At 51.0% G+C, this 14,753-nt stretch overlaps 1 protein-coding gene across 6 annotated transcripts in view; it reads left to right on the top strand.

Moving 5' to 3' along the window:
• NRP2 (neuropilin 2) overlaps nt 1-14,753 on the top strand; it is a 116,549-nt gene that overhangs the window by 49,360 nt on the left and 52,436 nt on the right. For all 6 annotated transcript variants that reach the window (XM_019446277.2, XM_019446275.2, XM_019446276.2 and 3 more), the window contains exons 8-10: nt 10,116-10,260; nt 11,393-11,742; nt 13,559-13,703. In XM_019446277.2, coding sequence (XP_019301822.2) covers nt 10,116-10,260; nt 11,393-11,742; nt 13,559-13,703 — 640 coding nt within the window. The remainder of the gene's footprint in view (nt 1-10,115; nt 10,261-11,392; nt 11,743-13,558; nt 13,704-14,753) is intronic.

The raw sequence follows: 14,753 nt of genomic DNA, 5'->3' as shown, positions 1-14,753 counted from the left end.
GCTACCACTAGGTTCCTCTTTGTAGCCGCTGGATGGATGGTGGGCGCCACGCCAGGCCGGCCAGTACCGGGTGGTGGGCTTGAAAGCACAATTCAGGACCTGTGAGCGAAGCATAGCAGAGGGGAAGGCGGAGGCTGTTCTGCTCCACGGTGCGGAGGGAGGGTTTGCAGACCCAAGCCTGTGCGCGGGGTGTGAGGAGGGGATGGTGCCGTTGGGGGCAGAGATGTAGGAACTTGATTTCCATTCCTGGGTCCCTGGGTCAGCACCAACACGGTGTACCAAAGACCAGGGAATCGGGGAAATCGGAGAAAAACAAGATGAAGGAGTGCTGGAGGTGGTGGGGGATGGCTATGCTATCTCCTTGCTACACACCGTTTACAGTTTGGACCCAGACCGGGCTGAGGCAGGGCCTGGGCCTATGGCCAAACGACTCTTGTCCAGGAAGTGGGGACCAGGGAGCTCTTTCCAGCCTCCCTCGGCCTCCGAGCAGCCTCCTCTTAGTCTCTTCCCACCCAGTAGGTCGTGACGAGGTTGCCTATGGGGGAGGCATTCCGCTATCGTGGGGGGTATTGCGAGCATCCTCCTGGCAAAACACAGCCGACTTACGCAGGCCACATGTACAGCACATCCCCAAATCCTTATCCAATTACACATGCCATAAATATATGGAACCTATGATTTTCCTATAGGGTGGGCCCTCCTCATGCATATTTATGGCGTAACCACAAGGCAGAGAGCTTGTCCGCCTGATGGAGCCCATATCCAGCCCATGTGCTCCCTTAGATTATACAAATTGCTTCAGATCTATTTCTTCAGAAACCACAAGTAGAAAACGACTGCTTTTGGTTTCGCCAGCTATATTAATAACACCCCAAACATTGACATAGTGTTGTAAATACGGTATTAGAAGGTTCGTGTACGTGCCTATAATTATAGGCACAATCATGTGCACACAAACCAAGAGAGGGGCATAGAGAGAGATGGGAGTAGCTGGGGGCATGAGGCCTTGGCCAGGACCCCACTTACCTCTGACTTGCTGATTCTGGGAGTGTGCACTGGAGGGAATGAGACCGAGACTTCTAGTGTCAGGACAGAGGGACAGAGGCCAGTGCCCTTATGTGTCTAAGCAAAAGCCCTTGCCTTCCTTCCTCCCCTATTTGGTAAGCGTGGGCGTCTCCTTGTTGACATAGCCCCGGCTACCTTGCTCTTAGTCACAATGCTGCTGGCTGTTCTGATGTACTTGGAAGAAATCTGGGCTCAAAGAGAGAGTCTGTGGGGGTGCTAAACATATCTTGATGGCCAGACTGAGGATGGGAGGGGGAGGACAGGGATGAGGTCCAAGCATTTTCAGAATTACCCTGTAATGAGTGGCGGAAACGCACGAAGCTTGTCATACTAATGCAATCGTGGCCGCCAACGGGATCAGAGAGCCTTCAGGTACCACCTCATTCACTTCAGAATGTGGCACTGTTTCAAAGACTGGAATCGCAGCTCTTAAAGTAATTTGCCCCAGGACGTGGGGAACCATGGAGTCCCCGTGAAAGGCACCTGGTCCTGGGGCTTTGATCTCTAGGAGGGTGTTCCCAGCAATCTGATCTAGGCCTGGCCGTCGTCTTGGATCCAGAGGGAAATCAGCTTCCTAGATGTTCAGTCTGAGGGTCTAGAGGTGTGCATATTCCTGGAGAGCCTCCATTGGTTTTGAGATCTGAAGTTGGGCTCAGACAGTGTGACTCAGCACGGCAGGCTCTTGGAGTTACATCACAGAATGGGCTGCATCCTAGAATCTTGAAGATGGAGTTGCTTTGCGCTTGATTCAGCCATATCCCTTCAAGACACTTAAACACCTCACTTCAAAAATTATCTGCCCTATATTTATTTTCTGGATTAAAACAAATGACTTTGAAAGCCACTTGAGAATTTTAAACCGTCTGAAAGTATCAGAGACTTAGGAGGAGAGAGAGTGGTGTCCTGAAACCAAACCCCCCAAATCAGTCGGCGGATGGAACCATGCGGCGTCTATTTTCAGATCCCCTTAGAGGATGCACTGTGTGACCTTGGAAATTTCTCTTCATGGCTCCGTGCCTCAGTGTTTCCGCCTGCCCAAATGAAATGGTGCTGCGGCAGCTCTTGGCAGAGCACCTTGGGATCTGTAGATGGAAGGCTGTCTGCAGGTGGAATTAGTGTATTAGACCCACAAAGCTCTTCTTGAGCAGAAGCAAGTTATCAGTTTAAAAAGTAACAAGGCCCCATGGGTTATGTATCTGCCTCCTTTAAGATCGGAGGTCTGGAAGGGACCTGATAAGTCACCCAGACCTTTCCCTGCATCCGATGGCCCCTGCGCTGGAGCTGCCTGAGACGAACGTTGCCCTCCTCGGCTCCAGTCTTCTGTGAGGGATCCAGTCGTTCCCCTAATTAACAACGCACAGTTTTCAAAAAATACCTTTTTTTTTTTTTAACCTCCTGGCGGATGACTGCATTCCCCTTATCCTTTTCATTGTAGTTTTTGTTTATTGTGTATGAGATGACGACAATGACACAAGCTGTCAGCTGGGAAATAGCCTCAGACTTCAGAAGCCATGCGTATGGTTGCCTCGTCGAACCAGGGTTGCGTATATTCCGAAGAGAGCCGATGCCCTTTCGAAATTCATGTCCCCTGGTTTCTCTGCCCCCTACAGTTATAACTGAGAAGAATCCAGGGCCCTACGTAATTAAGTTTGTCCCTTATCCATTTGCCATGGGATGAGCTCAGACCCTTAGCCTCTCCACTTAGGAAGCCCAAGGGAAAATGTCATTACACATAAGCTTGGAACCTTTTTTCTATCATGCTCCTGTGGCCAGCTTCACCCAACTCCCATGGGTGCTGAATTGTCTCTGGGAGCTGAGGCCAGCCTCCCTGGCGCTTACGATGCTCCCTGCCAAATTCGCAATGCCTTCCATCTCACTGCCGTGCACCGAGGCCAGTGGGACAGAGCGAGTGAGCAGGGCTTATAAAAGGGTGTAGTGATTCTGCTGGGGCTGGAAAAACTCTTCTTTGCCCTAACCCCAGCGTCTCTAGATGAGCGTTGGAGTGAACACCTCATCTGGTAGGTTGTCGGGTTCTTTGCCATCACCATTTCCCTGCTCGGAGATTTGCTGAGATTCCGCTGGAAGAGGAATGCGGTTGGCAGAGAGTCTCCGGAGCCTGACTCCCATACCCTTTCACGCTCTCTTCTGCCCACCTGCAAGTTAAAGGCACCTTCTCAAAAAATGTGACAATGTGAGAATGCCTGTGTTTCTCTCCCGACCTTCCCGGGAGGACATTGGCCACTCCCTTTCATTGCTCTGATGCTATACTCTCCCCCACACCATCTCTCCTCTAGCCCCAAATCCCTGAGCTGCCCTCCCCTCCTCTTCTCCTTGGTGCTTTCCTGTCTCCAGTCCCAAAACCCTAATCCTGTTAGTATGCTGTGTTCCAGGGCTCGGCGTCTCGATGGGGGTAACATAATCCTGCAGTAAATCTAACGGGGACCCACAAGGCACACACAGATGGGATGCACACGTCCCACCCACCTCCGCCCTCACCCTCAGGAAGAAACCGGCCTCCCCCGCCCTCCACCCCATGACATGTCCCTGCTCCTCTGTCTTCTCCTTTGCATCAGCAGAGCTGCCTGATGACAAAAACAGCCCTAAGTAAAGGAGCAGGAGACAGGAGGGCATCATGGTCATAAATGAGCATTTGGTGGTTAAGGAATTTTCTCTGCCCTTCCCCCCTTCTTCCCCTCCCTTAAAGTCTCCCCCACTTCTCTCTCATATCTGTATATGTATACACATCTATATGAGACACATCCCTTCTGACTCTGTGTCTGGCTAAGTTCCCACATCCACTAGAATGAAAGCAGCTTTAAAAAAATTTTTTTATAGTCTTTAAGGAGGAGTTTTAAGAGAGAATTGTCAGGGCCATGATTTACAAAAAGGAAAAAAAAAGCGTCCATTACCTTAACATCGTTGTCCCCGAGTGCAACAGCCCCCCTACCCTGCCCCCCACCCCTTGCCTGTTTGGTGCAACAAATTAATTAAACAGGATGGTGTTCATTGATTAACAATTTATTTTTATGTGTAGGCCCGGTGGCTGGTTTTAGAGAAGATGCCAGGGAAGAGGGTGGGAGAGAGCAGACAGGCCTTTGGTTCTGCAGTGAGGATGAGTCCATTCAGCTGTTTCAGAGAGAAATTTTTAAAATCTGCCACTGGTTTCCCCAGTTTCTGCCCTCCGTTCCTGCCACCTCTCCCTTCTGCCTGCTTTGTTCTCCTCCTCCTTGAGTGTCCGTGCCAAGTAGATTGAAAAGGAGAACTTTGGATGCAATGAAACATTTATTAGCGGAGAGAAATATTTATTTTAAAAAAAAAAGGGAAGAAGAAGAACATCTCCTGCACAATTTCTACCTCAGGGCTCCAGCACTGTGTTGCCTTTGAAAAATTGCCTGCTTTCTTTGCAGTCCCTGGAGCTGGCCACGTTCAGATACTTACAGCAAAATCGGAATAAACTGTAGGTCATGCCATAGGTAATGAAGAGACAGGCGTGTGCAGACTGAATACCAAAGCCCTACTCGGATGGGAGACGGTGCACATGACGAGAGCCCGCGTGTGTCAACTATAGGGCCTGCCTGCTTGAGGAAGGTTAAGCAGCCGGCTCACACCGCGAGCCTGCACCGTATCTCTCTGCCAAGAAGCTCAAAGCCTGCGATGGACGTGAAGCATCCACGCCGTCCCGGGCACCTGAGTGCTGATGGCAGAGATGAGGGGGGCGACGGCGAGGGATGTGGGCCTGGCAGGAAACACCCCTGCCCAGAGAGGCCTCCACCTGGCCAGCACTTCACTTGTTCTCAGCTTTGCTAGAGTCACTGCATACTCTTAAAAGAAGACTTACGGACAGGTCAGCGGGGAGCGGTGGCTGTAACAAGAAAGGGGATGAAAAACAGAGAAGAGATGACCTCAAAACCATCAGGGATGCCTTCCGGCTAGATGTTTCCTATTAGATCACATATATTATTTTCTTTCATTTCACGTACTGGTATACTCCACGCCTTAGGAGCTCGTAGGCATGGTCAAAACATGTTGATTTTCTTTTCCTGGGTGGGGTATAGAAAGTAACCACGCTGGGATGCTGGGTGGCAGCCAAGTTAATTGGCAGGTGCCCCCTCCCCCAAGAGGCGCAAATCAGAAAATCTTTGCAGTGCTGCTGGTCTCAGATTCTGTCTTACTGCAAGTAAACCAAAGGTCTCAAGAATCAATTGGAAAGTGTTGGATTATGTTCAGAATTCAGCGAGGCACCAAATGGATTATCCAAACCACTTTGTGCCTGAATTCCTTTTTAAACTTGGTTTACAGGGATGCACTTGAAGAAATCTATGTGTTCAACACACACACACACACACACACACACACACACACACAATTTAATAATTACATCAATCAATGCTATCCTTACCTCTTAAAAAAACTAGGGATACACTAATTGTGTATCCCTACTTGAATACACTTCTGGTTTTCTTTTGGGGTGGTAAAGCAACCATATTAGCATTTTTCTTTTATTTTTCTTAAATTTTTTTTTAACGTTTATTTATTTTTGAGAGAAAGAGACAGAGCATGAGGGGGAGACATAGAACTGGAAGCAGGCTCCGGGCTCTGATCTGTCAGCACAGAGCCCGATGAGGGGCTCGAACTCACCAACCGTGAGATCATGACCGGAGCTGAAGTTGGGCGCTCAACCGACTGAGCCACCCAGGCGCCCCAGTTTTTCTTTTAAAATTAACAAAAACATATATCATCTGTGACATCCAGCTTTTAAAACAGATGTTATCATGTTATCACAGTTTGATGATCTGGGTGTCTTATGCTTATCTGGGTGTGTACCATATACTGACGATCCACTGATTCTTCTCAGCATTATGGACACCTTACTGTCAAGTTACGACCTCGAAGTGGGACATGAGAGTCAATGGCTGTTAGAGCTTGAACCCTCCCCTTTGAACAGAGACCCATTTGTCACTTGTGATGTAGCTTTCACTGTAACATCTGTCCTGGGTGTTGTGCAGCCATTGGAGCCAGCAGGGAGGGCTGGTAGACTTTAGCGTTCACCTGCAAGCCTGTTATTGAGTTTATCTTCCTGAAGGAGAAACCAAGGTATCTAAGGATTATTGATTTGCCTATAGTGATTCAGTGAGTCGGCAGGGAGTAGGGAATAAAACCAATTTCCTGGCATCATTTCCCATGCACACAACCCCTTACCTTGCAGCTCCTAGACTAGATGCCAAGAATCCATCTCAGAGAATTTGATCAAAAAACATATGAAGGGTGATTCTGAAACCACAGAAGCATTGAGAAAGTCATAAAGATGTATAATATATGATAGCATTTACCAGCTATAAATAGGAAGATGCAGGGAGAAAAATAGAGACCTTGTAAATCCATTGGGTCAGGAGAAATAGAAACTGCTTAATATTTCATTAAAAATGGATTTTCATAAATTGCACTTTGGTATCTTTGGGTGCAAGACAATATGTAAGGACTAAGGTGTTGTTATTCATTACTTTTCATTATTCATAATTTGAACCGTTATTGAGTGAAAACATCAACAAGGTATACTCTCCCTCTGAGTGGGGCACTCATCATGTGTTTTGGGCACTATTTGAAGCGTATTAAAACCCACAGCACTCGTCTACAAAAGCACTCAGACTCTAAGGGACAATGGACAACTAAAATGCCCTGTTACATTGCTGGGGCAGTTCTAGTTGGACACTCTTATGCAGAAAGCCTTAGAATCTGGGGGCCAGCAAAGACCTTACAAATCAACTCATTTAATAGAGGAGGAAGTTGAGGCCTGGGGGAGGTGGAGATATTTGCCCACACTTATGAGTTAATCGGCAGCACAGTGTCTGTCCTGGCTCCTGCCTCAGTGAAGTCTGAGGATTTTTTTTCCCCACTCCACCACACTCAGCATGAAAGGTGTATCACAGGTTTAATCAAACAAGGTGGGATTCCTTCAGCAAAGGGTCCAGAGAGCAGGGGCAGATCTGAGCACAAAGTCAAGGGCAAACAGGAAACCAAGAAGGATAAGTTGAGGCCACACTGAATGAGGCTTCATGTGGTTCCAGGCAGGGGCAGGAGCAGAGTGAGCAAAACGGAATTAGAATGACGCGGAGTTGGAGCGGTCAGCTAGGTGGCCTCAGCAGAGAAACCGCGTGCTCGTCCCCTCTCCGACTGGGGCCACCGTAGGCGGAGATCCAGGGGGCTCACCCAAAGTCTGGGACCTCGTGCCTCTGGGGGAAGACCAACCCCCTCGCCAGACTGGGTCACTCGCGTGTGCGCGTGGCCACGCCCACGTGCAGCCGCACTCACGCACATGCCTCACGCACATGCCAGCCGCCCAAAGGCAGTCCAAAGACACAGTCATTTCCTTACTGAGCGGGAGGAAGGAAAGGTTTCGCACTGTTGTCTGCCAAGGCTGAAAAATGAAGGGGTCAGATAAGATAAAATTGGATATTAAAAACACATAAGACGTGCTGTGTTTCTAAACGGTACCAGCGTGGTGTATATGTTGTGGATTAGCAGCCGTGTTAAAGTTCAAATCCACTCAACGCTCCAGTTCTGTATTCACATGACAAATCAAGCTTCCCCCCGCCCCCATATGAACTCCTCAGCATCTCCGGATGGAGGCCACACACAGTCACCTTCACCGTCCTCAGGGAGCAGGCTGGTGGTGGCCCCCCACTGCTCCCAGCACCCTCCCCAAATAAGCAAAGTGCTGCATTTGCTCCTGCCTTGCCAAAAGAACAAAAACAAACAAACAAACAAGAGCTTCTGCCTCATGCTGAATTCTAGGAGGACTGAGTCATCTCATTCTCTTGGATTCAGTTCCGCCATTCCTTTCTCAGAGCTGCAGAGTCCTTTAGAAGCACCCAAGAAGCCATGGAGTGGGCATGGCCAGGCCAGAGCCGTCCTGCACCCTGTCCCCTCCTCCGGTCATCCTTCTCCAAGATTAAGATCACAGAGGTTTGGTACCTCTCTCCCCTTCTCCCCATCGGCCTTTCCCCAAGTGTCTGACCTTAAGCCTCTTTCCTCCTGTTTCCCTGGCCATTCTTCCCTTGTTTTGTTTTCTCGCCCCTCTTTGTCCCCCATCACTGTAAAGGAAGCAGCCAAATCAAACCTGTGAGAGAGACCGGTGGTCAACCAGTTCTGCCTCTTACTCCCTGCAGTTAGCAAGGCAGCAAAGGAAGGAACTTGGCCTCAGGGCTGGGCAGGAGGCTCCCCAGCAAGGAAAGGGAAGCAGCAAGCTGGGCAGGCTGTCGGGGGGAGCTCCCCTGGGTCGGTGGGCTTAGCACCAGGAACAAGAGGTTTAAACTGAATATGGTAGGCCAGTGAAAACCTGTTTCCTCCTCGCCTTTCGTCCATCTGTCTTAAATGAGCCACCTCCCCTCATCTGGTCGCAAAAGGTGTAGCGTCTCTTACTCTTCCCGCCCCCCCCCCCCCCCGCCATCAGTGCTGTGCTATTAAATGGCTCTAACTTTTGACCTCAGCAAGTGGGAAATATGAAGGGTTCAAGGTTGCCAAATGGCAGAGTTCCTAGTTACAGTTCATGGGAAAGAAAGAACCACGTTGTTAATTAGCTCTAAGCTGCCGTGCAGCCCACTGCTGTGACCTAGAGCTTTCTATGTCAGGATTATAAACACACATCCCTGAACAGCAACTCCACCTCCATTCAGCCCATGCTTGGAGACCTTAAGGGCTCCAAGACTCCTAGCCACCAACATAAACGCTGCAAATTTATTAAAAGAGATGACAGTCAACATAGGAACCCACAAGCCTACAGCCTAAAAACATGGCAGGGGCTTTGGATCCAGACAGACATCTCTGAGCCTCCATTTTCTCGTCAATAAAGCAGAAATAATAATACTTACCTTCTGGGGCATTATAGAGGTAATTGTGTTTACGCAGCGTCTGGCTCAGGGGTATTCAAACATTCCAGTTTCCCCATCGTCTTGTCCCAGCCCTGTCATGCCCAAATGCCTGGCATGCTATAGGTATCATGAGCTGAAGTATTTAGTCCCTCGACCCAGAAGAAATTGCTACGTGTTGCAGAGTTGGCCGTGAGTAGATTTGCAAAGTCTCCTGATTGTTAGAGCTATGACAGGTATGATTTAGAAGTGACGGTTGGTTGGTCTCTCCCTCCACCCTTAGCCAGAGAAACCAAGAGAAACTCATATATACTTGCACCAGCTACTTTTTTTTTTTTTTAATGGAGAGCACAGAAAAGCATAAGGTCCATATGGCAGTTATTGATTTGGGCCATCTGGTAAACTAGGACTTACTCCTACCATGTTGGCTTAGAAGCTGCTCCCAAAAAGCCTTTCCTCCCCTAAGAGATGCATTGGTCAGATGGGGACAGGGATGGATTTCATTACAGGGCGGGGATTACAGTGAGAGGAAGCCAGAGCAGGACTCTGAGAGACTGTCTGCAACCCTGACCCTACAACAAAGACCAGAGAGAACCAAAAAAGTGTTGATTGACACAGGGCCATTAGGGGTAGATGGTGGGTGGCCCCATGCTCTCACCCGCTCATGGAGCAGGGAGGCCTCAAAGTAACTAACAAGACAACTGTTGAAGCACTTTGTGAAAATACCCTGTGAATATTCCTATATGCCTGCACCATGACGGAGGGGGGAGCATCAAGTTCGAGCTAGTGGGTGGGGTCTGCCAGCCCTAAAAGATGACCTTTCGGCTCCATTTTTAAAGAATATTCCACTTTTTGTGCCTCTCCCTCTCTCTGCTCCTGAAAGCGTTTTCCTTTTCAAGGCAAACGTGTTTCCCTCTGCTTGCTCTCGGCCAGAGGCAAAATTTTCCTTTCCTTTAAAAGTTTTTGTGAAGACCATTTATTGTTTTCACGTGAGAGGAGTGTGAGCCATTAGATTTTTTTTTTCATGGGGCTTCTAACAAAGCCCCAAACAACAAACGCACTGATTCTTTCTAAACTGGAGGGAAATAAGGTTCAACGGAACTTTTGCACTGCCTTCAAGGACTGTGTTGAGTGGCCAGCCTACAAACCGGGACTTCAACGGCGGTTTCCCGTCTTCCGCTGCAGGTATTCCAAGCCAACAACGATGCCACGGAGGTGGTTCTGAACAAGCTGCACACGCCGCTCCTGACCAGGTTCGTCAGGGTCCGGCCCCAGACCTGGCACTCCGGCATTGCCCTGCGGCTGGAGCTCTTCGGCTGCCGGGTCACAGGTGAGGGGGCGCCCCAGTAAGGCTGGGGAGCTGATGGTGCCCTGGGCTCTGCTCCCCCCTCCAGCCCTCTGCCCATAGCATGATTGCACCACGTGACCTTTCCCGAAGGTCCGCTTTCACCTGGAACTCAGTTTATGAGCATCGAATGCACCCTGACTGCAGACCCTGCCTTGCCACACGCCATTTATCTGTGTCTTAGCCACTCGGTCATTGGCGGCACGAGTGTGTTTTGAAGGTCTGCTGTGCCCCAGGCCCCACACTGGGAGTGAAAGTGGACAGGAAAAGTGAACAAGCAGATGGGGTCTCTAACATCATGACACTTTTTCAGGCTGGTGGGCAACATAGATAATAACGTCGTCAAGCACTGGATAGTTATAAACTAGGATGCGTGTAGGAAGGAAAAGAACAGGGTGCTCCGAGAAACAGTGGCCGAGGGGACCTGACTGTTGATTAGAAATTTGGGGATGGCCTTTCTGAGGAGGGGACACTTAAGCTTGGGGGTGAGTAAAGGTTAGCCTGATGACGACTGAGGGGAACAGCATTTGGAGTGGGAGGAACAGCATGTGCAAAGGATGCAAGGTAGTAACGAGCGGTGATAACAAGTGGAAGCAAGAACCTGACCCTAGGTACGTGTCCATCCAGTTGGGAAAGCGGTCACCCGGGAAGCAGTTCTGGGCTCAGCTGAACTCCCCCCGCGCTCACTGCCCTGGGAGGCTCACTGGGGACTGGTGTCACTGGTGAGGATTCGAGAGCCCTTGGCTAACAGTGTGAGCGCTGAGATGTGCCAGGCCCTGTGCCATGAGCGTTCATGTAGTAACTTATGGAATCCTTACAACAACCCCCGAGAGGTAAGTTCTGCCACCAGCCCTCCTTTAGACCTAGATAAACTGAGGCACAGAGCAGTTCAATCATTTGCCCAAGGTCAAACTGCTAGCAAGCGACAAAACAAACGTGGACCCAGGCAGTCTGGTTGCCAGTCTGGGCTCTTAACCACCGTGCTTGAAATGCAAAGAAATCGGTGCTGGCCGACAGCGTTTGATAGTCGGGTTCTTTTGTAGCTCCCTATTAACGGGAGGTGGTATCCGTTAAGCAGGGTGCCAGCCACGAGCTGTTACGTTCCTCCCCTCCACAGATGCCCCCTGCTCCAACATGCTGGGGATGCTCTCGGGCCTCATCCCTGATTCTCAGATCTCAGCCTCCTCCACCCGCGAGTACCTCTGGAGCCCCAGCGCCGCCCGCCTCGTCAGCAGCCGCTCGGGTTGGTTCCCCCGGGTCCCTCAGGCCCAGCCGGGCGAGGAGTGGCTGCAGGTGGACCTGGGAGTGCCCAAGACGGTGAAGGGCATCATCATCCAGGGGGCTCGTGGAGGAGACAGCATCACTGCCGTGGAAGCCAGGGCGTTTGTGCGCAAGTTCAAAGTCTCCTACAGCCTAAACGGCAGAGACTGGGAACACATCCAGGACCCCAGGACCCAGCAGCCGAAGGTAGGTCGTTTCTGGAAGATTCCCTAACTTTACCCCGGACAGAGAAGTTCAGTTTGGAGGTGCTGACTGCCCAACTAGACAGTCTTCACCAAACCCCTGTGTTCTAACAAAACAAGCATTAACTTATACATTACTCTGTGCCACACACTGTGCTAAATGCCATGTTTAATCCTTACAACATCTCTAGAGGGGGAGATTGTTTTGCCGCTCCCGTGTTAGAGATGACAAAGCTGAGGCTTGATGTATACCTGTGGAGAGCCACAGTTTGGACACAGCCTGACTCCGGAGCCCAGACACCTACCCACCACTCAGCACTGCCTTTCTGTAAAGCGTGATACCCTTTATACCCTCCTTCACATGAACTTTCCTTGGAATTGGCCAGACGTCCAAACGGGATGTAGCTTTTGGAGGCTAAACTGTAGAAACGAGGGGATTACTTCCAAAAACAACTGTTTTGTTGTTGTTGTTTTTGAATGTCACTGCACTCGTTTGTATTTTCCCAATCCTGACTCTGCTTCGATCTTCCCACCTCTCATACTGAGGCTGGGGAGAGGCGGGAGAAACTCACCCAGGCCAACGCAGCCTGCCCCTCCCACCATCAGGGAAGGAAGGTCAGCCCTCAACACGGGGTATGGAGGAGCCCCAGCAAGGGGAAAAGACATCGTGCCTTTGTCCTTCTCCAGGTCAATCTTGGGGGTAGTCAGGCGTTCTGATCCTAACTGCCAAGTTACCCTCGTTTTCCTCAGAAGAGCAGACCCCTACCAAGGAAGGGGGAATGACGTGTCTCCGTTTGGCTGCCTTTGCTCAGCAAATGTTTCCATTCCTAATGCAGAGGCACGGGCTGGTTTGGAGGCTCTGCAGCGCTGATGTAAACACCCAGCTCACAATTTGGAAGCCTGGAAAGGCTCAGGAGTTGGTAGCTAGAACCTGTAGTGGGCAGAGCAGAAGTTGGATCATGGGTTTTCCCGGGAGAGCTGACCCTGACTCTTCTGGACCATCGTAGGAGCCTGGGAAAGGAGATGATCTTAGCCAGGGTCAGGGCCTGGCCCTCCCGATGACAGTGCCCCCCTTTGGGAATTGTGGGCATCCTGCAAGTGAGGCAGCCCTGCAGCGTCCCTAGGTGCCACAGCCCCTAGCACGTCTCCACACTGGCATCACCCTAAATCTGTGGCTTCTACGTGTGCTCTCGTTTGGGTCCCCCACCCTCCTTTGACCGGGGCAGCCATACTGTCCTCAATTCAGGTACCTGGGCTTCAGGTGAGCTTTGTTGTGAGAGAATTGGCTCTGCTGAACAAAACTAAGGAACATAGTCTCAGACTATCAAATGTGTGATGAGACGATGTTGTCATTAGCCTAGAGAAGAGGATGGCTTTACCTTCAGCGACCTCAGTGACCCAAGAGCTATCAGTGAGCTGGGTCTCACATCTAGACTTTGTAGCTTTGCAACAAGAACTTCTAAGACAACGGGCAAAGCAGCCTCAAACTCACTTCTCCAGCCAAGTCCAACTTAAGGCTTATTCGGAGCCTAATTCTTTCCCGAGCCCTCGGTCTCCCGTCCCAGGATAGAAGACAGAAGCTGGCAACTGCCACTTGCGTTTGCTCCCTCTTTTCCATGTTTCTGGGACCCTAGCCATCTTCCAACTGAATCAAAACCTCGGTCTGAGAATGGAGCTCCTGTGGGTTGTCATGTCCAGTGAGATAACTATGAGGCTGCCTTCTGGATGGAGGAGAAGGGCAGGAAGGGGAGAAGGAAGAAGAGGGGGAGAGGGGAGGGCGTCCCACAGAAGAAGGGCTGAGTGGCCTGTCTCCCCTGCAGCTGTTTGAAGGGAACATGCACTACGACACCCCGGACATCCGAAGATTCGACCCCGTTCCTGCACAGTACGTGCGGGTGTACCCCGAGCGGTGGTCTCCAGCAGGGATTGGGATGCGGCTGGAAGTGCTGGGCTGCGACTGGACAGGTAAGGCCCGCCTTCCACTCCAGGGCTCTCGCCCGCGGGGTCTCGTGAGCCTGGCTTCCCGGGATGCCCTGGGAGGAGCTCAGACCATGACACGGATGGGCAGAGGGGGCAGCCTTCCCTGCTGAAGCTCTGTCAGCTCGGAACCTGACCCACCCCAGGCCCTGCTGTGTTCCCCTGCCTCAGACCACGGACACCGCAGCCTCTGGGCTCGGGACAGTTTCTCAAGGGATGTGCTTTGTCTTTTTTGAAGGATCGTTTCAGCTCTCCAGCCCAAGTCTCTCAAAAACAAATCGTAACCACACACGACCCACCCAAATTCAATTAGACCCTGACTCTTCAGGCCAGAAGGCTGTGGCTGTTGATTTAGGGAAGAAAAAAACCCCCTCATGATAATAAAGTAATCGGTTTATGTCTGAATCTGGCCTCCAGATGTCAGTGGCTAAGAGACTTCATTTTCATTTTGAAGCCACATCTGTAAAAGGCATTTATTTGCTCAGAAGGGACCCTGTTGCAGGGAAGCTGACGGGAATAGGACTTCTTCCCGGTGTGGAGCAGGAGTCTTGTTCATTCCTGCCCGCCCCCTCCTCAGTGGCCCAGGCTGGTGGTGGCGGGGGCAGGGGGGTCCTCTAATTCTCCTTAATGTGGATAAGGCCCACCGAGCATGCCCACGCTTCTGGTTTCTGGAAAGCACCCCTTTCTTCTGAGTCAGGCCCCACCTTCCCTCCGGGCACCTCCTGTAGCAAAGCTGGCAGCAGATCTCACCCGGAGCTGGCTCACTGCCCTCCAGAAGGAGCTCAGGGGGGCCACATGAACCCAGTGCCAGCAGGAGCAGCACACAGGCCGAGCCACCCTCCCTCTCTCCACCAGAGCCCCAGGTATCTCCATTTTCCTGTCTGTGCCGTACCTGTCGCCAGCTCACCCAGCAGGGTAGCGGGAAGGATTAATAAGGGCATGTCGGAGAAGTGCTTCTGGCTCCCAGGGAGCAAAGTGCTGCCCGTGTGCTGGCCATGATGGCACAGAGGAGGAGCCCCATTGAGGCACGCAGGCTGG

The sequence above is a fragment of the Panthera pardus genome, unplaced genomic scaffold (genome assembly GCF_024362965.1).
Source record: "Panthera pardus isolate Hobbes unplaced genomic scaffold, ASM2436296v1 HiC_scaffold_10, whole genome shotgun sequence".
Lineage (NCBI taxonomy): Eukaryota > Metazoa > Chordata > Mammalia > Carnivora > Felidae > Panthera > Panthera pardus.
Note: the sequence above shows the minus strand (reverse complement) of the source record. Positions and strands in the feature narration are given on the sequence as shown.